Source organism: Rhinolophus hipposideros (genome assembly GCF_964194185.1).
Source record: "Rhinolophus hipposideros genome assembly, chromosome: 20".
NCBI lineage: Eukaryota > Metazoa > Chordata > Mammalia > Chiroptera > Rhinolophidae > Rhinolophus > Rhinolophus hipposideros.
The window spans coordinates 51,018,642-51,040,917 of NC_138066.1; the positions used below are offsets into that span (position 1 = coordinate 51,018,642).

General features: G+C 54.5%; 2 protein-coding genes across 2 annotated transcripts in view; both read right to left on the bottom strand.

The window, feature by feature from the left end:
* TIMP2 (TIMP metallopeptidase inhibitor 2) overlaps positions 1–22,276 on the bottom strand; it is a 47,206-nt gene that overhangs the window by 19,751 nt on the left and 5,179 nt on the right. The window lies entirely within an intron of this gene.
* On the bottom strand, positions 5,956–7,425 carry CEP295NL (CEP295 N-terminal like; the record flags this gene model as incomplete). Its single annotated transcript, XM_081030153.1, has 1 exon — positions 5,956–7,425. The coding sequence occupies one exon, from the start codon at positions 7,423–7,425 to the stop codon at positions 5,956–5,958; it is 1,470 nt and encodes a 489-aa protein (XP_080886279.1).

The window sequence follows — 22,276 nt, forward strand, 5'->3', positions numbered from 1 at the left end:
AGCCACAAGTCCTCTGCAGGCCACTGGGTCCATTTCCGTCTCTGGGTAGAATTACATGCCATTTCAGAGGACTTCAGAAAGAAATGATTTTCTCCCCAATGAAACCCAGCCCCCATTCACTCCAGGCCGGGGGGAGGATCCCAGGCTCCCCAGGTGCGCTCTGCTCTGCTGGGGTACTCCAGGGGGTCTGCAGGGCCCCGGGCTTCTGTCTACACTTCCCAGAGAAGGGGTGCCGCGAATTTAGACATTTCCACCCTCCTATCAGAGGCAGCAAAGTCTGCACGAATACCTGCCACTAGGAATGAGGGGGGCCCTGCCCCCTCGATTATTGAGGACCCCTAACTGCTTGCATGTAACTAAATCATCTCAGGGACTTCGGGGGACAGAGTAAAGATGGTTTTGCACCTCTCCCCTGGGACTGCATCTGTTTCTTTTAGGGGGTGGGCTGACCTCACCGGCTGGAGGGATAAGGGTGGGCGGGCAGTGACCAAGCAGGGGCAGTGTGCACGTGGACTGCAGACCTGCTTTAACGCCCCAGGTTTTGAGGCCACACCCCCGAACTGCACATGGGGTGCGGTCGAGCAGCCGGGAGATGTCACAAGGAATGCAGTGTCAGCGCTGGCTTAGTGCCTGGAAGTCCCTGGGAGAGTCCAGCCCCACGTGCCCCTTCAGCCTCACTGTCCGCCCAGCCCCCACCTTCCCAGGTGCCCTCGGTGGACCTCATCCTGGGGGCTTTGCCCAAGCACAGCTCTGCCTTCTCTGGCTTCAGGGCCTGGCCCCTTTCGGTCAGTGGTACAGCAGACCTCCCAGTCCGCTCCTTTTAGGGAAATGAGCAAAGATGGGGGCGGTCATTTAGTAATTCAAAACAACCTGTGATGTTGTGGGGGAACCAAGGGCTTCTTGCATCCGAACAGCAGCTGTGAGAGGCCAGACACCCCCTCCCCCAGGGCCCTCCAAATCTCCCCATCCCCAGGAGCCAACAGATGCCCCCAGCTCTGGGGCAGGGCTGTGCCTGTCCAGGGTGAGGGCAAGACTTGGTTGGTGTGACTCAGGCCAGGGTGAGAGATGCCTGGATCGACAAGTGCTCAGAGCAGATGTGGTTTGGTGGGGTTGAGGTAGGGCAGGGAGGGTGAAGGGGTGCAGGATGGGGAACCAGCAGCAGCAGAGCAACCCCAGCCCAGGCCACATCGCCTGTGGGCCTGGTACCTGGGGATCTGCCAGGTCTGCCCGGTGCTGTTCAACATTCTAACACACACACGTGAGCTGCTGTCCACTGGATGCCCGTCTCCATGGAGACCAGCTCTCCCATCTCCATTTCCTGTCCTTTTGCTTTGCCCCCCCACCCGCCACCCCCAGGAGGGAACCAGCTCCTGTAAGAGCTCAAGCTCCTGGCTGTGCAGGGAAAAGCTGCGGCACTACCACCCAGCTGCCCTCCCCGCCCCCCCAGGATCCTGGTACGACCCCGACCCCAGCCCCGCCAGCCTCCTCCCCTCTCCTGTGGGCCCAGTGGGATCCCATGAGAGAGGCCTTGGTCACGTTCCGAAGCCTTGGGCTCGGCCCTTCCCATTCACGTGCTGCTGAATCATTTGAAAAAAATGCACCCGACCCTGGGAGGATGTGCTGAGAACAGTGCGGCTTTGTGGAGGGAAGTGCTGCTCTGCACTTTCTCCGCCAAGACCCCGAGAGGGAGCCAAGCTCAGCCCTGCAAACCCCGCGCCGGGAGCTCGGAGCCCAGAGCAGGAAGGGGCAGGGAGGAGGCACAGGGGGCCTGGAGCAACTACCCAGCCGCCCCCAGCAAGCCCTCCCCACCCACAGGCCCAGAGAGGCCGGGCGGACAGCTCAGAACTGAGAGGCAGTGAGCAGACGAGGGTCTGTCCCCACGCTGCCACTGTGGGCTGTGACCTCAGACAGGTCTCCGCTTCTCTCCAGACTGCCTCACTCTGGGGAGTGGACACACGAGGGCGGGGCCTCTGGCTCAGGCCCCTGTGAGCACGGACAGTGTGTGGGCCTCTGAGGCCTGTGGTCTGTGGGCTGCCCCCCAACAGAGGGTCTGAAAGCCCAGTGTCCAGTGTGGAGAACCCAGAGTGGGCCCACTGGGCGGGGCGTGCCCAGGGGCTCGTTCTACTCATCAGTGTAGCCTTGCAAACGCAGCCCTCGGAGCTCGTAGCGTGTGGCGGTGTGGGTCAGTCGGGCCGTCTGTGTCCAGCCTGGGACATGCCCGGGGCTGTCATAGGACTTATGAGGGACAGCTGCTCTACTCCATCCACCTGCCCTCATGTTACACAGGCAAGGAACTCCCACTCATTGGAAGAACTACTGCAGGGCAGGGAGGATCCCCACTTCCCTCCAACTTTGAAAATCTTCTTTTCCCCATTATCTGACATTTCTGAGGTCCTGGATGTTATCACACACATTACGGCTCTGCACCTAGCTGGGTGGGGGAGGGGACAGGTGGGAGGATCCGAAGAGCAGCACGCACAGAACATGGGGTCACGTCCAAAACCAACGAGGCCCACTCGCCCAGCAAGTGCGGGAGCAGGCCTGCCATCACAGGGTGTCACGGCGGGCCCTGCTGTCCCTGCGTCTCTCGTCCTAGCCAGCACCAGTCAGGACCCGCCAGCCCGCACCTGCCAATGGACAGCGGACCTCGGCAGTACCCGCATCCAATGCTGCCGTTCTCTGCAACCCCTGGGACAAACAGCGTGACCTGTCCACCCAGGTCGGCCACAGAGGCCCTCCCGACTCCCTGTGGTCTGGGGAGATCACAGGCTGGGGTACAGGAAGTGACTGGACAGCAAAGGTTCTGGTAAACGCAGAGTGAGATAGGGACAGGGAAGCTGAAACAACTAAAACATGGAAAGCTCTAGAAGACATAGGAGGAAGAAGACCCATAGGGAGGGCCCAAGAAGTACTTTAGGAGGACAAAGGAGCACACAGCCGCCGCGTGCGGGGTCCTCACTGCCACTGGCTTCACAGAGACCCTCCAGGAGCCCTATGCCCTTCCAGGTGGCACTGCCCAGCGCCCTTCGCACCACAGTCCAGCTGCATCAAAGTGACCAGGAGAACAGCCAGGGTCTGCCCTTGGGATCCCACTGAGAGATGGAAGTCACTGGGACATCTCCATGGAGTCACCAGAGGGCCGTATTTTGGAGGGGCAGGTCCTGGAGGGCTGTTTCATTCCCCACACCACTGGGCAAAGAAGTGCCCCATGCCCTTTAGCCTTCTGCAGGACAGGTAGGAAAGAGCACGGCATCTCGTCCTGCTGCCAGGGGACAGTGTAGGTGTGACTGTCCTGGCAGAGATGAGTCACCCTGCACAGTGTCTCGCTGCCCGTCCCCCACACCTACTTTTAGCTCAAGTGTGGCCAAGAAGGGCACACGAACCACAAATACTGCCTCTGACACTGGAAACAAAACTAACCACACAAAGGCAGGCCCGTCCATTCATTAGACTGTGGCTGGCAGGCCAAGTTAGGAAGACCTCATTGCTCAACGTTTGGGTGCCATGGTGGCTTTAAACCCTGTGACCCCACAGGACCGTCTCAGACTGAGGTGGGCCTGCTGTGGCAGACAGGAGCTGCAGGTGATCTCAAAACACAAGGCTGAGCATCAAGCTAAAGCCAGCACCCCACCCCCAACACACACACGGGTAATCCTCATGTAACAGCAGCTCTCCTGGCCACGGGACCGCTGTCTTAATCACCACGGGCTTAGATCAAATTGTTGGGCGGCTTTGCAGCCCTTCCACATGCCCTTCCGAAAGCAGGTGCCAAGAAGCAACCGGGCTGGGAGCAAACATTTGTCTCTACATCCAGTGAGAAAGCCACAGACAGAGGAGACCCACGTAATGAAAATGTGAGATGGTGAGAGGTTCCTCACCCAAGCTACTGATTTAAAAACAAAACCACGGGGCAGCCAGTTAGCTCAGTTGGTTAGAGCGCGATGCCTGTAACACCATGGTGTTTGAGCTGTGCCCTCCACAACTAGATTGAAACAACTACTTGGAGCCGATGGGTCCTGGAAAAACACACTTAAAATAAATAAAAGTTAAAAAATAAAACAAAACAAAACAAAAAACCCCAACCTCGTGGGAGGCTGTTACTGCCCCACACAAATGTGCACGTTTGGGGGTTCTGGGAACTTGGTGCTCAAGGAAGCCAGGCTGAGGGTCCTCCAGGACCCTCACTGGTCAGTCGCCCACACCTCCCTGCACAGCCAGCATCACCGTCTATCATGGCACGTTTACTAATTACCTGCTCCCGCCCCTAGAACACAAGTGCTATGACTCCCACGTGAGCCATTCACTGTTCGTCTCCAGTTACTGGGGCAGTGTCTGTTACTCAGTGATTTGTAAAGGGAAAATAGCATAAGATCAAGTTAACATTTTCCAGGGCCAAAAAAAAAAAAAAAAGTGAAAAGGGGAAGAAAAGAACTAATGGAACCTTTCCCACACGTAAATCCCATCTTGGGGTTCAAACCCTCCAAAAGCACCTTTTGACACCGGGCCTTTTGATCCACATGCATTGGGGGTGCAGTTCTCTTTTGGGGAACAGACATAAAACTGAGAAACTATAATCCTAGGAAGAAGGCCCAGAGAGTCACATGATGATATGGCACAGCAAAGAAATGAATAAATGACACCCATGTGAGACATGGATAAATTATGCTGAGACCAAGAGAGGCTTCCAAAAGAACACGTAGAACATCCTTTTACAAAGTTCAAACAGACGTGAAGCTAAAGAGTATAATGTGTAGTGTGTGTGTATCTATCTATCTATAGATAATGAAATGCAGGGGCAAACCCCACGGTCAGCAGGCATAGAGCTAAGGGGGAACCATGCACAGAAAAGGGAAGTAACACAGACAGAAGCTGGTTTTCAGGAAATATTCCTGATCTTGGGTTTGTGCGATGAGCTCACAGGTGTTCATTATGCTGTTTACCAAGTAATACATAAGATTAAGAGGGTCGTTCTTGACTGAGGTGGCTGGGCCAACCCCGTGTAGCTAAGGTCCTTGGAAGGGGGGAAGGAGCGTCTCCTTGATATACTAGTCCAGGGGTCAGCTAACCATGGCTCAGGGCCAAGTCCAGCCCCCAACTATTTTTACAAATAAAATCTTAGTGGAATTCGGCTATAGTCATTTATTGTGTTGTCTACGCAGGGCTAAGTAGTTGCCACAGGGACTGTAGCCCAAAGGTTTGTCTATCTCTGTCCCAGTCCCTAAGGACCCAATTGGCAGATGAAACCCTATCCAGTGTGGGGTCTCCATGGCTGCCGAGGCTGCTGGGTCAGAGGTAAAGCTGGACGTAGGAAGCTGACCAGACACCCAGGTGCCCCCATGACGGCCAGTCCCAGAGGGCTAGGTGGCTGGGAACAATTTCCCTTCTCTCTCTCCCTCTCCCATCCTCCCCCCTCCCCATTTTCTTTCTCTCTCTCTTTCCCCCTTTTCCCTCCCTCTCTTCCCTCCTCCTTTCTCTTCTACTCATTAATATTAAAGTTACAAGAATGTTACTAAATGATGTCTCATGAAATGATGTTGATTTTGTTGGTCTGAAAGACCAGGAAAGGTTTGTGAAGTCAATGCCTCACCCAGAGGCTAAACAACAGATGATGTATCTTTTGAAACGGTGCCTGTCTGACCTTGGATGTCCCTGAAAGTCCAGTGTTTATTCGCTTAAGACATCTGAAGTGCTGACTTTACCTGGACTTCCGGTCTGTGCACGTGAAAACAGCCGCAGGTCTGGGACCCACCCCGTCCCCGCACCCCCCTGGGTGCCTGTCTGTGCTCGGGAGCCTTCCAGAGCAGGGCTTCGTTTTCAACGCAAGGTTAGGGAATGAGTCAAGGGGCCTATTGCTTCCTGAGCAGACGAAGCAAACACGGTCTCAGACTTAGGTACCAGTGCTGGCATCACGCCCAGACATCAGTGATATGTTTATTGTGGGTGGGACTCGCGCTTTTAACATATTCTCTGAAACTCTTGCAAGCGTTTCCGGGCTTCTTCAAGAAACTGCTTGTGCAACATGTTTTGCTCTACAATGTGCTCTTGAAGGTCACGGATCATATGGCTGTGCCCGTCGTCATCAAAATCATAGCTGTCATCGTCGTCATCGATGATGCTGGTGGCCCGGGGGGGAGTGGGACTGAGCTCACATCCTCCTTCCTTGTTCTGCTCTTGAGAGGAGGCGGCTGTGAGACGAGCCAGACGAGCTCTGGTCTGTCCCCGCGTCTCCTCTCCTCCCTCGGGCTGGGAGCAGGCCTCCAAGCTCAGGCTCGTCGCTGGCTGTTGGGTTTGTTCGGGCAACTCTAGCTGCGTTAGTCCTCTCTGCTCCATCTCCATTTTCTGCCTTTGCCTGGATGCCATCGAGCCAGCTCTGGCTGCTTGTTCTTGTGGGTGGAGCGGGAGGGGGAGCGTGTCCAGCCCTGGCATTTCGTGTCTGGACTCTGTGCTGCTCGGGACCAGAGGCTCCTCACTGATAAATGGTCCTGCCTCCGAAGACGACAGTGGACTCTCGTTCTTGAACCTGGCCTTGACCGTCCTCCGATATTTCTGGTTCTCGGGCTTGCTCAGTAGCTTTTGCAGGTCGGTTTTGGGCGACGTCTGGTGGGCGCCCCCCTCCGCTGGACTCATGGCTTCCCCTGCAGGCACCATTGCCGTTTCGGCATCGACGACCGTCTTCTCTCTCCAGGACTCAGCTCTGTGGCTGCACATCTCTGAGGAGCCCTGTTCTTCGCTGGGGTTCTGATGCATGCCCGGCCTGGGTTCAAGGTACAAGCTCAGGTGTCTTTTCAGCTTTCTGTTTGTGTTAAACAACTCCTCGAAGGCACACTCCAGCTCTCGCTGCCACCTGCTCTTGTCACTGCGCTGGCACGGAGATGCCTGGGGCGCGGTTTCCCTTTCTTGGGCGGAGCTGACTGGCCACAGCTGTTCCAGGTCATTCTCTTGGCCCTTGGGACTCTGATCCAGAAAGTTGGTTTTCGGGCCTTGAACAAGACAAGCAGTACTCCTGCCCTGCTGCCGCCTCCCTTCCCGGGTGACGTCTCTCTCCCTTTCCTCTGGGATCGCGGTCTCCCCTGCAGCAGTCCAGAGCTTTCCCACATCCAGGCCTCCTCTCACCCGAGGGTCAGTGGCACGGAGGCCACTGCTGGTCTTCCTTGAAGGCCCTTGTTTCCTCTTATTCTTCTCAGGGAGGCTTGGGGGAAGATGTGGCAGGCCGGCGGCTTTGCTAGCCCCCTTCTTCTTGGTACCCGGTGCTCTCTTCTGGGACTTGGTGTCCCAGGGCTGCAGTCTGACCAGGTCTCTCTGGTAACTTTTCTCTTCCCTGCAGGCTGCTGTCGGCTTCCTGCAGGCCCTTGGCGGCCAGGCTGCTCCTCGCCAGGCCGGCCCCTTTGAGTCAGGTTCGGGTTCCTTGGCCCATCCTCCTCCCATATTTAACAGACGTGCAAAGCACAGCCTTCCCAGGCCTTGGATTTGTGGGTTTGGGGCCTCCTGCCACTCCACACTCGACTCCTTGGCCACACGCTGGAGCGGGTGGCTTTTCCACTGCTTGAGGTCTTGTCTTCTCTGTAGAGGAAGGTCTCCTTTCTCTTTGACTTGTAGCAATGTGTGTTTCTGCCTCAAAAGCAAAGCTACATCATTGGGACCAGGAATCCAATGAACAGCTCTCCCTGCGTTTCTTTTCCTGTTGGAGGCCTTGGCAGACATGGCTTCGGAGGGAAGCTGGTGGGAGCCCAGGGCACAGGATGAAGGTCGAGGAGCCACAGATGCCAGTTACCCACGTGAAGCCTACAAGGGCAGGAGGACACACGCCGCAGCCTGGAGAGTGAGCAAAGCCCTGGAGACAAGGCATAGGGGCCCTAAATGGGGAGACACACTCAGACATGTCCCTCCGGCTCTCCCTCCACACCCCCCAGCCAGGGCCCATCCTGTCTCCCAATTTCTGTCTCACACAGATCCCGCAGGGCAGCTGTTTATAAGGGGGTGTGCTTTTGCTTCCCAGGGAATACGTGGCAACGTCTGGAGACATTTTTCATTGTCACAACTAGAGGGAGGTGCTATCGGCATCTTGTGGGTGGAGCCCAGGGACGCCGATCAGCATCCTGCCAAGCACAGGACGGCCAGGTCTGCGATCACCAGAGCAATCCTGCTCCAATGTCAGATGTAACGGGATTCAGGTCGGGGTGGAAGGATGCAATCGACTGGCCGGCTGGAAGGAGGGCTATTATACTTATAAATGAAAGGAGGAAGGGGTGGAGCAAGAGGAGAGAGAGAGAGAACAAGCATGTCTGGAACTAGAATCTAATGCAATCTCATTAGAGGGGCAGATAAGCTGCCGTTACTTCTTTTTCATGACTCCCAGCTCTTTCCTCGTGTCATTATCAGCGGGGGACCCTGGCATCAGGAGGGGGCATGTGCTCTAACAGGGAAGGAGGTGTGTTTACACCAGACAGTGTGGAGTCACTCTATCGCCACTTGCAGCCAGACTGTGGCCTACAGGAGCTGCGTCCTGCACAGCTGCAGTCTGTACGGGGTGACCCTCAGCTGCCCCTTCCTGGCTTTCATTTCCGTCTGTGTGGAGCCAGGCTGAGCACCTGGAGCCCAGAGTACTGGTGACAGTCACAAACAGCTCGTCCATTACGGAACCGCTACGTTAATCGTGCAGCCCCCTTCCGGGCACCTCTTCACAGTAACCTTAGACCGAGGTAAGGAGCTATGGTCACCTGGAGGGGTCACAGGTGGGGAAACTGAGGCAGGAAGTGATTAAGAAGAACCTGGACCCAGGTACACGAATGGCAGGTGGCAGAGCAGGCCCGCTCCTGCTTGGGTCAACCACAGTGACCCCCCAACCTCAGCTGGTCACACTGCCGCCGGCTTTTGGTAAACTTGACCATGAACAGTGGTTAATGTTATATTCTACCAGTCTGCCCACTACCATCATGAGCAAGAGGAAAAGAGAAAGTAGATACATTAAACGCAACGACTAAGATTGTGGGCAAAAGGTGCCACAGCAATTCCGTGGGGGAAAGTAGGATTGTTTTCCCCCAACAAATAGTGCTGGGACAGTTGGATAACCACATACAAAAAAGGATGAATTTAAGCCCTTATCATATACAAAATTATACACCATATGCAAAAATTAACTCCAAATGGATCGCAGACCTTACTGGAAGGTCAAAAACTATAGCCACCTATTAAGAAACAGTATCTTCATGACCTTCCGGTAGGCAGAGATTTCTTAGGTACAACCCCGAAAGCACAAGCAATAAAAGAAACTGATACACTGGGCATCATCAACACTAAAAATCTTTGTGCTTCAAAAGACATCATTACTAAGTGAAAACACAAGGCAGAGACTGGAAGGAAATACCTGCACGTCATACATGTAACAAAAGACTTGAATCCAAGAATACGTAAACAACTCTTATAACTCAATCACAAGACAAATCATCCAATTTAAAAACGGGCGAAAGTTTGAAATAGGCCTCCACCGAAGAAGGTATATGTATGGCTGACAAAGCACAGGAAGCCGTTCAAAGCCAACAGTCATCAGGGAAACGCAAACTGAAGCTACAAGGAGACACCACGTCACCCCCACTAGGACGGCCAACAGGAAAAAGACACTGACAAGAGTTGGTGAGGACATGGAAAGATTGGAACCCTCACACAGAGCTGGTGGGAACGCAAAATAGTGCGGCCACTTTGGAAAAGAGTTTAGCCGTTGTTTTTTTAAAGGTAGAGTTACGTAGGACCCAGCAATTCACTCTTAAGCATATGCCCGAGAGAAATGAAAGCATATGCCACACAAAGCAACGGAAGCACAGAGGAAGTGAATGAATTTCCAGCTCAAACCGAGATGGGTTTGAATCTGGATGTCAAATGCCAAAAGACTGAGCTCTTCCCACCCCTGGGAATGGCCACAGGGGTGTCCAAACGAGTGAGGAGAGATCTGAGTAGCTGTGAATGTCTCTTAGTCTATCTTGGAAGATACCAGCACAGAATGGAGCAAACTACACCCCAAGGTCGATTGCTGGGCCCGGAGCAACTGGCTCACAACCCGTGATAACCAGCAATGATTAGTAAAAACTGGACCAGCCTCTCCCACTCCGCTACGCCCGGAGCCGGGCCCACTGGGATGGGCACCCCAGTGCTGCTAAGTGGGTTTTCCTGGAGACACGCAAATGGATGAAAACTTAAGGCAAATGACAGTCAGCTCCACAGTTCAGGCGCTGAAGACCTTGCAACAACGGGGGGCCGGCCCCTGGCCCTGCCCAGCCCAGCCCTTCCCCGGCTCTTCCATGCTGTCACCTCTAAGCCCCTTTGCACTTGCTGACTTGAGAACCAAGTATGCTGAACACCCTGGGCTTCTGATCCGGCTCCCCCCGAGCCGCACAGGCTGCCCTACGCTGGCTGCCTTCCACGACAGGGGAAATCACAGCCCCCCATCCCCACAGGAGACCCCCATCCCCACAAGAGCCCCACTCAGAGCAGCCGACGGGAAGGTGGGGTAGACACCTGTTGGGCCTCCCACAGTGCCAAGTGGACACTGGGCCCATTCTCCTCTCCCACCCTCCGTGGCCCCAGCTGGCAGAGCCAGCCCCAGGTGGCCACACCGGGCCGTCACTCAGACAGCTCTTAGCAGAGGCAGATCCCCTCCCTGGCCACCAGAGGAAGACCCTCCTCATGGGTAGTGGGGAAGCTCCAGGCCCACTGAGTCCTTCTGCCTTCTCACCACCCAAAGGAGAGTCTAGGGCACCCCCCGCCCCTAAAGAGGAACAGTGACAAATGGCACCATGAGGCTGGGAGGCACCCAAAGTAGGGTTTCCACGTCAGATGGGCCCGAATTCCAGCTGCAGGACATCAGGTCCTGCAGTCACCCCTATGTATGACCTCTGGTTCTCTCACGTGTACAGGCATCATGCTGCCCACGCAGGGCCGCTAAGGTGTAACACGGCAGAAGCAACGTGTGTGTCACCAAGGCCCCGGACATGGCCAGTCTGTCTTTATGGGCCTGTCCACCACAGAGGATGGGCACACAGCTAATTAGTGGTGGTGTTGCCGAATCCCCCCAGAAACCACGATGCCCACCGTGGTGGGGTCAGGAGGATGGGCACTCGCCTTGTACACACGATTCCCAAGTAACCAGTGCACAGACGTCATGCCCCTTGGAGGACATGGGTCTCATCAGCAAGCCTGCAAGTCTCCAGGGACAAAAGGACTCAAAGCCGCCCCTTCTCAGGTCACGAGCTGGCGGCCCTGGTGGTGACGACTGACAGCCTCACACACAACACGTTCTTGGCTGGAACCCACCACAGTATATGATCTGCACCCCGGGGGGTGCACGAGTTCACAGACATTTAACCAAACAAGGTAACGTGTGTGAAAAAAACAGGGTGAAACGGGGCTCGTCTGTGGAAGTGACATTGATTACCAGGAGACCTAACTGATGGCACGTCTCAGGCTGTTCATACCCTCCACGTATACCCTCATGCTGTCTGGCCATCTCCCCGTGGCAGGGGAGCTCCATTTCTCTCCCCACTTTCTGATGGGGAAACTGAGTCTCAGAGAGGTTAAACAACTTGCCTAAACGTCCTAAGGGGCACGGAGCGGGCAGGTTCCTGACCCCCAGCTCCTACCCTGCAGCTGAGGGCGGTCAGAGCTGGGAGCCAGGACTCCATCCTGCGTGGGGCTTGTCCTCACCTGACCTCGGACTTCCTGTGACTCCGAGAGGCGCTTAGCCTCTGGTGCTATGAGAATGGCCTTTGCACCTTCTGTGTACATTTACCTGTGTTCACTGAACGGACCACCTTCCCCTTTCTGTTCAAGTGTTTTACCTAAAAGTTGAAAGGCAAGGTCTAGCACAATGTCTCCCGGACCTTATTAACAGCCAGGTTCTGACTCCACAGGCCTGGGGAAGGCTGAGATTCTGATTTCTAAGGAGCTCCCAGGGGAAGTGCCGCTGCTGCTCCATGGACCAGCCCTAGAAATGGTCCCTCCTTCCCGTCTCCTGCCCCACGGCAGCTGAGCCCCTCAGTCACTCCCTCAAGCCCCCCAAGAGCCTCCCCATCAGGCTCCCCACCCCAACCGCCTGCCCGAGCCCTCCTCCAGCACTGTGGCTACAGCCTGGGTTCCAGGTCAGCGCCTTGCTGAACTTGCTTCTGCACCAGCAAGCCTGCAAACACCGTCACCTCCATCACCATCACCTGAGCTGCTCGTTAAAACGCAGATTCCAGGGCTCTGCTCCAGACTGACCTTAGCCCAACCTCTGCGGTGAGGGGCCCAGGAAGGAGCTCAGTTAACCATCTCACCACAGTCGGGCCGCCCCGGCCTGCAGGCTTGAGGACACCCCAACGGCTCAGGATCCAGCTCCCCTCACCCATCTGGGCACAGCTGCCAGGCTCCTTGCCACCAGATGCCCCCGCCCAGGTCCAGCGCCATAACTGCACTCCTGCAGGTTCTCCCTCCTCAAATGGACACGGACACCCCTCCACCCCACCCCCACCCCACAATCCCACGCGCATTTCCCCAGCCCAGGTCTGGTCGGTCCCTCCTTCCTCCAAGGACGACGTCCCCGACCGCTACAGCAACCAAAAAGGAAACTGCTCTGGCCTCGCTCCAAAATCCCACAGACTCCACACCTGGATGACAAGGTTTAGTGTTTTTTTTGTTTTTTTCCTTTGAAACATATAAAAATAGATATAGAAAGGGTCTCAGCAGCTGGCATGGCCAGAGAGAAAACATTTCCATATAATTAAGGTTTATTCTTTCACATATAAAGTTAATCATTTCTCTGTCTTCTGAGAGTACACAGAATAGATATAATTGACCCTTTTTGGAAAACGCTGGATTAGCTTTAAGACCACAATATAGGGAATTGCTACAGGCTTTGAAGCTGTATGAGGGGGAGACATGTAGAACACAAGAGTTCCTCTAAACTAAATGGCCCCAGCATATTATAATGTGGATTTTTTAAGCTGACTTTTTATAGCTTCCTATGTCCTCCTCCCTGACTGGGACTTTGTTTGCACGTCTGAAGTAAGAATAAATAGAGTCTGGGGCACAGACAGTCTCTCCCACGAGTCAAGTCGTGAGTGGTGGAACTGAAGCTTACCAATCCTAGAGGCAGACACCCACAGCACACAATTAATTACCCACAGGGACACACAAAACCAGCTGTGGTGCTGGAAGGCGAACCTCCAGCTCAGAATTTTAACAGGCTTGAATACCTGGCTGAATCTAACAAGACAAAATGTAATGGAAACACATGTGCAACTCACATGTGGGTCCCAAGGTCCAACTGTGCAAGAGCCAAGTGGGGGACTGCAGGTCCAAGGAAGTAAGGAGACGAGAAGGCTTAAGCTGGCTGAGCTAGGAGTCGGCCGAGACATGTGACCACCCAAAGAGCTCAGGTGCTCTTTATCTGCGTTGATAGAAATGCCTAGAACAAGCGGGATAATGGCCCCGTCCAGCCCTGAGCTGATCAGACCTCACCTGGATGTCCCAGACCCTGGTGTGACAGGGGCACGTGGAAAAGGCGTGCCAACATCCAAGAAGCACCCCTAGGACGCCCTAAGTCAAACGACATGGCTTGGGAAGCACCTAGAACTGTGCCTGGGTCACAGGAAGCCTCAGCAAATGTCTCGGCAGCGCCAAGACGTGTAGACAAAGGATGGAGCCCATGCACAAGGGGCTGACAGTCAGACACATGTCTAGGTACCTTTAAAAAGGTAAGAGGTGTTGATATCTACCAACATCTGATTGGACCGCATCATGGGGGAAAAGATTCAAGATCAAACGATTGAAATGCTTAGGAACAAAACCCAATAAGAAACGTAGACTAAATGAGAACTACAGCTCTACTAAATAGAGAGAATCTGAACAATGGAGAAAGATGTGTCTCCCAGACAGGAATCAGAAAAGGTCAAGTGGTAAGGATGGAAAGGAGGGGCTGTAGCCTCAGAGCTCAGGAGGAGAATGAAAAAAACAAACAAAACCCGTCAAAGGAAGCAAAGTCCTAAGGAACGAAGGAGGGGGGGCTTGTGGGTGATAAAAAAGGTTAGAACAGCATAACGTGGTAGTTAAAGAGTATTAACTGTGTGACCTGGCGCAAGTTTCTTAACTCCGGGAGCCTCAGTTTGCTCATCTGTAAAATGAGAATAATAGCAACCCCCCATGTATGTATATAGTTGCTAGCGCTCATTACCCTTAGAAACACCCAAAGGCTTGAGGAACAATTTGGGGAAGAGGACAGTACTTACTGTGCGTGTCTCCAGATGACTGAACTAGACCACTGAGAACACATTACAGGAAGGCAGCAACTGGTCATGTGGAAAGCAGCACTTTCTACAGGGTCGTCTTGAACTCATTGGGCTGACTCGATAGGTAGTGAGACACTCATCACTGGAGGCATCCAAGCCAAGCCCAGATAAAACAAACATCAGACACATTTTTACCTCAATTTCTCTGAATTCTAGCCTCTAAAAGTACACTCTATGACACCCAGTGTGCTGCCCAGAGCCAGTGTGCTGCCCAGAGCCTCTACTTTTGGCCACCGCCTCACTGCCAGCTAAGTTCCAGACTGGTGGCTCCCAGGTTTTAGAAGGGGCTGCATTGGAACACGTTGTGGGGGCGGGGGAAGGTGGTCATGGGAGAAGGTGACTCCCAGACAGGCCCCTCAGCTGATTTTTCACCGGCATCCTGGGGTGGGTGGGGCTTGTGACTCTCCTGATGCGGTCAGGACTGGGACAGTTCTAGAAAGCTGAGGTGCAGTCAGTCTTGGGGGACAAGCTCAGCCTCCCCAGGTCTCCACTATCTCCTCAACCAGCTTCACAATGACACACATGAGGCACAGACTCTTCCACACTCACGGGAGACACCAGGCTACCGGGTGGGCCGCTCACGGCGGCTTCCTAAATGTCTCTTGACCATGTCAATCATCGGCTTCCGTCAGACCTTATGGATTTCAAGTCCCCAGCTTAGGTCAGGGGTCCCTACTACAACAGCAGTCTTGCCGCACGGTGACCTCTCTGTCAACCCCCACCCTCCAAGCAGCCACAATCGCCCCCAACCCCGTCCCTCGGGCTTCCACTGCTTGTCCTTCCACATCAAAGTGTATACGGAGAGCCCCATGGAGCAGGGACTTGTAAATTAGCCTTCTGGACGTGTGGCCTGGAGGCCCTGACTGGCCACTTCTAAGGCCCTCTGTGAGCCTCAGCAAACAGACAGGCACAAGGAACCCCGCCCCCCAGACTGAGGGCGGACACAAGAACCCCAGCCCTGGCTGGTCTGCAGGGGGCTCCCGGGGCCCACTGACCACCGCTGGCTGGAATCGCAGCTCCCACCTCCACCAGCAGCCCAGTGTCTGTCTGCCCAGCTGGTGAACTGTGGCAGGCTGTTGCCACAGGAACGAAAGGGCTGCTGTGCTGTGACATCAGAGCAGGGGTGAAGTCAGTGGTGAGCCAGCCAGAGGGCGAGCGCCAGTCAGGATACCTGCTACCTGCTCTGGGTCCACCAATCACAAAGGTTCAGCTGAAAGAGCTGGAGTGATAAGAAGAGGGACAGCCAACGGGCGGGCACTGTGAGGGCACTGGCACGTGCAAGCTGCTGGTGTTTAGGGAGGCACGTGCCTGCAGTGAGGAAGTCCTCCCTTCTCCAGCCGGGCAGAATGGCGATGGCCCTCCTCACCAGGGTTTCCCTCCTCTGAGCTGTAGCATTTCAAGGTTACGGCTCCCTGGTGATGCTTGCCTTCTCCTGTACGGAGGGCGTCTGTTCCCGCTCAGGTCAGTGGCTCCTCCAAGATGCCACTGTCCACTAAGCTGACTGGAGGCGGTGGGGGAAGGTGTCCTGGCCCAGGCCCCCTTTGTCACCCACACAAAATAAGAAACACGCCTGTCTAGGCCTCGGGGCACCCTCCACAAATCTGACCATTAAGAAATGTCATTGGGGGAGCATGACGTTGGCCTCAGGGAGTCAAACCAAGCGAACTCAGAGTTGGTTCCTTGCGAGGCGGAAGTCAACAGCAGGACCCTGGCTGAAGCGGGGGGATCTCGGGAAGGTTGTTTCAGAAGAACTGATCCTGGAACAAGAAGCCGTCTGGGGGCTGGAAGGATCCTTGGAGAGGTCAGCTGGTCCCTGCCCCAGCACGGGCCAGAAAGAATTCCCCTCAGGGGAGACCACCCCATCCACTGTTTGGGTCTCTCTTCTTGGCCCTATAGAAACCAAATCTCGTGCCCACTCCTTCCCCAGAGAATCCCCCTGATCCCTTAGCCTCTCAGCATGGTCTTGTGTACCTAACCACCAGCAAAAGACAAGATCGGTGCGGGGTGTGGGGAGAGACAACATGGCGACCAACAACTACAGCTTGGATGGCTTTCCACAATGTCCCACCCTCTCCAGCTTGTTTCAGAATGAAAACATTTCTCCCAAGCCCGGGCCCCCCTGACTCTGCCTTAGCGATTCCCAAAGCACAGCTCCCATCCTCCGCATTGACCGGCTCTGCTCAACTGTCCCTTGTCCCCAGGTGCCACCACTGACACAGGACCAACCCAGCCCAAAACATCTAAGCCATACTACTCCTGACTACAATAAGACCCATACTGGAGCAAACTAACTTTAAAAATGACGCATGACATTCAAGTTCTTCATAGAAAAATTAGAAAACACACACTTGCAAAAGGAAGTCTAATTTCCCCTCATTTATCTGAGCATCTTCCATGACAAGAAAAAAATCCCACACCATTTGGTCCGGCAGGGCATCCGAAGCAATGATTTCTCTGACCCCTCCCCTGCGGCTGTAGTGTGCACAGGGGTTTCTAACACATGCCTAAGATAAACAAGGCTGAGACGAACATCCCGTGACGAAATGCTTGTGTGTGTCCTTAATTATTTCCCTCAGAAAAAATTCCTAGATGTAGAGTAGAGTTGCTTGATCAAAGGGCAGACTTAGAGTTAAAGCCCTTGACTGGCACTGCCAAAATGCCCTTCTAAACCACTTGGGTTCAGACAAAACATACCTGTTGTCAAGCCCTTCCAAGGACAACAAGTCCTTTGGCCAGAAGGAACGGAGCAACAGGAAGTCCAGAACTGTGACGTCCAACCTCACTGGCAGAGACCGAGCAGCTCCTGACACTCCTGGCACCGCCCTTCAGCTGCGTGACCTTGGGCAAATCATCAAGAGCTTCCCGTGCAGACAGGAGAGGGAGGACCCCGGCCTCACCGGCCTCACCGAGTCCTCGTGAAGTCCTCCTTCACTGAACAGCACCAGATAACTCACACGCTCATCTAAGAGAGGCACGATTGGTGCCTTTGCCCTGCTTTCCCGAACTGGTGCACGAAAAGCAAAGACCACCACAGGTGTGTTCCTTCATTCCTGTCCTGGGGCCAGTGGGGCCAAGACGTCACAACTGAGAACCGGGGACTGGTGACGCCCATCACAGCTATGCTCTAACGCCATTCTTCCTGAAATACTCGGCTTCTGCCTGGGCAGGCCCAGCCTACTACTCCGAGGGTTGAAGGTGAAATGCTAGGGGGGCTGGAGAGAAAAGCCCTCCGGAGAGAACTGTGTGCCCACATCCAGGGAGCCTTGTGTGCCCCCCAGAGCCACCTGCCACAGGGTCAACACACTCCTGAAACCGACATCCACCACTGACCTGAAGCCCACGAATGACCCCCCAGTCCTCGCTGGTGACAAATAAGAGTGCTGACTCTAGAAAGCACCCTGGACTCTAGTGCCAGTGGATTCCATCACCTTCCCCAGTGTTAGAGTCCCTCGTGGTGGGCGGTGACGACCCTCCCTAGCCAAGGCCGTCGTGAGCTCAGGTTCCATCAGGTGTGTGCAAACACTCAGGACACACAGCCTAAGAGTATCATCGCTTCAAGTCTCCAAGTCTAATACACTCCTGGCTTTCTCCCAACTCCTGCCCTTGCTTTCCACTCCCTCACATGTCACGGGACGCAGGCGAAGACACAGTGGCCCCGGGAGGGTCACCCAATGCAGCACAGTGAATTCTCAACGACCTGGAGGTAGCATGGAAACAGCAGCATGTGGACCATCCAAGGTAAGACCTCTACTTGGTGCCGGGGTGCAGGGCGATCATGAAGTACACGTGTCGTCCTCTCATCATATGGCTGCACTGAAAATCCCTGCGCCCTCCTTGAACTCTCGATCTGGACCGAAGAAGGACAGCAGAGTCAAGCCAGCCTAGACTCAAGCATTTCGCAGGAGCAAAAGGGAAAGCAGAGCTGGCCAGGAATGCAGAGGGGAGGTTTACCTCCCTGCTCCACATTCACGACTTCTCATTAAAGAACTCCAGGGACCGAGGCCACAGGTGCCTCAAAAGCATTGTCCAGGCTCAATATTCTAGCCGGGAGTGGGTGGGACTGACATCTACTGAGCCCCTTCCCTGCTTCTGCATAGTTTACCCATTCACTAGAAACGCACTCAACGTCTACCATGGCACAACCCTGGGAAGCTTAATCCTTTTACAGAAGAGGAAACTGAGGCTCAGAGAGACAGAGTCAGGATTCAGAACCAGCTCCAGCTGGCTCCAAAGCCTTTTGTCCTGATTCCTCCCAGTTTGTCTTTTCTCTCTAAAATGTCGGTCCATTTCCTCATTCTGTCCTCGGTTTCTTAATCAGCTGTTGAAGTGCTTTCTATCCAGCGCCTCCGATTATAATCGGGACCAGGGCACAACCTAGTGCAGTGCCCACGTGCTTAGCCGAGTCTACGAAGGTGCCCCCAACCCTGAAAGGGTTGCCAGGAAACCCACTCCTCTGCACCTCTGCTCACAGGCTCAAGAGCCCAGAAAAGACGAGAGGATTCATCTTCGAGGTCAGTTTGGAGAATGACACCCACAGGCATCATTTCTTCTCGAGTCACCCTGCTCTGGAAAGCAGGCGGCCAGGTGAGAGGTGAGCTGGCAGCAGGAAGCACACACTTTCATGCTGGTCCTCGTGACTCAGCCCAGGAGACGGGGAAAGTGTCCCTAAACGGCAAGAAGGAATTTAGGCTCTGCGAGCCCTCCAGTCTGTGCTGCAGCTAAACTCTGCTGCTGTCGCTGAAAAGCGGCTGCAGACACCACATTATGAACAAACATGGCTGCACCCCAGTAAAAGCGTGTTTGCAACATCAGGCCACCAGCGGCCGGCTCACCAAGCCCTGAAGGGCTAGCAAAGTTTAGGAGGCCAACTGCCATCATGTGCTTCCCGTTGTGAGGAGCAGAAGGGCACAGACTGCTGCCCAGGATCAGGCAGAAGTGTGCTGAGTCTTATCTCGAAAGCATCCGACAAACCCAACTAGGGTCCTCTGGATGTTGCAAAATCAGCTAGTGGTGGCCGCCGTTTCACCACTCTGAAAATGCAGTAAAAACCACGGAATTGTTTACTTGAAATGGGTGCAACAAACAGTATATGAATGACACTTCAATAAAGCTGACGAAAAGCATAGCCTGTTCCCCGTCCTGAAGAAAGCACCCACCCACCTGTCTCTCCATTCTCAATCCCAATGCACTTTAACATTAAAATAATTACACAACTAACGTTTGTCACAGAACACTGAGAAAATGCAGAGAAGCAAAAAAATAAAATTCACCCTCGATCTCATCCACTGCCTAGAGTTTTGATGGACATCCTTCCAGACTTTTCTCTACACATGCATTTAAGTGTGTCCACTATGTGTTCCCTTGGTAACTTTTTTGTTAAAAATGTACACTTACGCGTGCATTTTTAAAAATACTTGTTAGCCCCAGGACTCAGAGTCCAGGAAAGAGACAATGTTGAAAATGTGAAAGCATTCAGACTGTAACTGGGCTTTTGAAATTAATATCTCTGAACATTTTTCTAGGTCATAAATATGAGTCTATAACACTGTTTGAAATGACTGTTTAATATTTTGCTGTCAGGATCGAGCTTAATTTATTCATCTCATCTCCTATTGATGGGCAAACCTCACGAACAAGGCTAACCCGCAGGAGTCTCTCCCACCCCGTGGCCCTCCATCCTTCACCCATCCCCGCGGCCTACCCTGGTTCCCCAGAGACCACCCCTTGGAGGGGATTTGGGACCAGCGTGGACCCAGCTCCTCTGTCTGTTAACTCCTCCTCTCCTTTGAAAACTGCCTCCATACTCGATTTGCTAACAGTGTGACCCTGATCAAGTTACTTAAGCGCCCATGCCTCAGTGTAATCATCTGTAAAATGGGGCTAACTGGGAAGTAACCGAGTTAACACCAGGAACGTGCACAGTCCCAAGCACTTAGCACTGAGCAATAACAGCTGCTGTCGCTGTCTGTGCCTTCAGCACCAGAACTATCACCATGTCCCTCCTAGTCCCCAGGCTGCTGCTTGGGCTCCCTCTCGGGGGCACCGGGACCCAGCCAGTGTCTGTCCACACTCCCCCACCTGTGCAAAAACCACACTAGCCCCTAAGGGCGGGGGGCGAGGAGCAGGCATCCAGCACAGGTTCTGGTACAGAAAGAGTTAATGCCTGCCCCAACCTCAAGAGCCTGTGTCCCTGTTCTGTGCCCTGCCCTCAGCATTTCACTTCTGCCCTTTCTGGTGACCTCCGCCCACAACCCTAGGAGGCAGGCAAATGATCATCTCCTGTTTGGAAGTGGAGGAACTGAGGCAGGGGCTCTCACGCAAGCTCCCCCCCCCCCACTCAATTAGCCGTGAGCTGCAGTATGGCCGCCTCACCACGCTGGTTGTGTCAGCTCCCCTGCTTCCTGCTGGCTCTGCTCCCCCCGCAGTACCCCACTTCCCCTTCTCTCCCAGGTCCTCATTTCCCACTGTCGGCTGTAGCTACAGCCGGAGACTTTCTTGTTTGGACCCCACTGTCACCACATCCCAGCGGAACTCAACAGGAAACGTGACCCCACCAGACCCACCGGCCACATTAGGGGACACCTGGCCCCCGGCACTGAGGTCACACCCCAGAGGTGATTCCCCAACACCTCCACGAGCTCCTTACGTCCCTCCACCCCAGCTGCATGCCCTGCCCTGTGCCGAGTCCTGCCCTGCTCTGCTCACCTGGACGACCACCGCCTCTTGTAACCAACTCTCCTGCCTGCAGCGTGGCTCCGCTACTCCACTCCACTCCCATGGCTAACAAATCACCAGAAACCACAAAAGCCTCCCATGGGTCTCACTGCTGCTGTGCCCAGGCTCAAGGCTGCCCACACTCTGGTTCCCTGTCCCTTCCCGCACTGTCTTCCACCCTCCCCTACTGGCCAGAGAAAGACTTTTTAAATGGCAGTGAGTAGCCTCCTAGGGGTCACATACCCCTTTGAGAAGCTGGTGGAAGCTACTGGCCCAGTCCACAGAAAAACACGGGCACAAACACACACACGCTTTGCTTACAGTTTCAGGGCTCAAGATGTCCCCTCCACCCACCCCAGGCGTATACCTGGACAGAAGTCCATACACCCCAGGTTAAGACCCTTCTCTATAAAGACTACACCTCAATTTGCTTTTGTGAGCAAATATTTGCCTCGTCTGCCTTGCTGGGGTCCCTGGAAGCCTAACCTAGGGGGCTATTTGGACACAGCTGACCCCGGAAGCAGCTCAATTTTGTCAGCTACAGAAAAGGATTCCCAGGTCTCTTTGCATTTTTCTACTGGAGCCACACATGCATGCCGTGATGGAGGCACGGAGGGCACCAGGGATCCAGTGGGGTGGGCCGTGGGGAGTCCCAGGTCAGGGCTGGGGAGCTGCTTCACACCGCCCGCCCCCTTCACACCGCCCGCCCTCTTCACACCACCTCCTGCCCTCGCTGATACACAGGTGCTCCCTCCACCCCCTTGCTTTCGCTGGGCTGCCTCCCCTCCTGCACTGGGGCATCTCATCGGCCCCCTGGCCTGCCCTGACAGCCGGTGGTCTTGCAGCCTCCATACTTCCTGCGCAGACCCATTAGCAGCACTATAGAAAGCTGGGCAAGCATTCTGGACATCTATCTGTTCACTTAAAATTAGGGGCAAGTTAACTGTCACTCTATATGCTAACGACACATAACATTCTCTTCTCGCACCCCAGTTGTCTTGAGTACCCTGCTTTGGAGACACGTGCTCGGTGCAAGCTTTGGCCAGAGTCAATCATCCGGAGAGTCTGAGAAATGCCAGCGCCCAGGCCCTTGGCCCCAAGGCTCCAATTCAGGACACTAGTTCAGGCGGCTGCGGTTCAGCAACGCCGCTGGGCAATTACCGCTGTCATGGGCAGGTGTACACCCTCACCCTGGGTCTCTGGGATGGTCCCTGTGATAAGCCACAGAGTCAACATTTAGTCCTAACCTC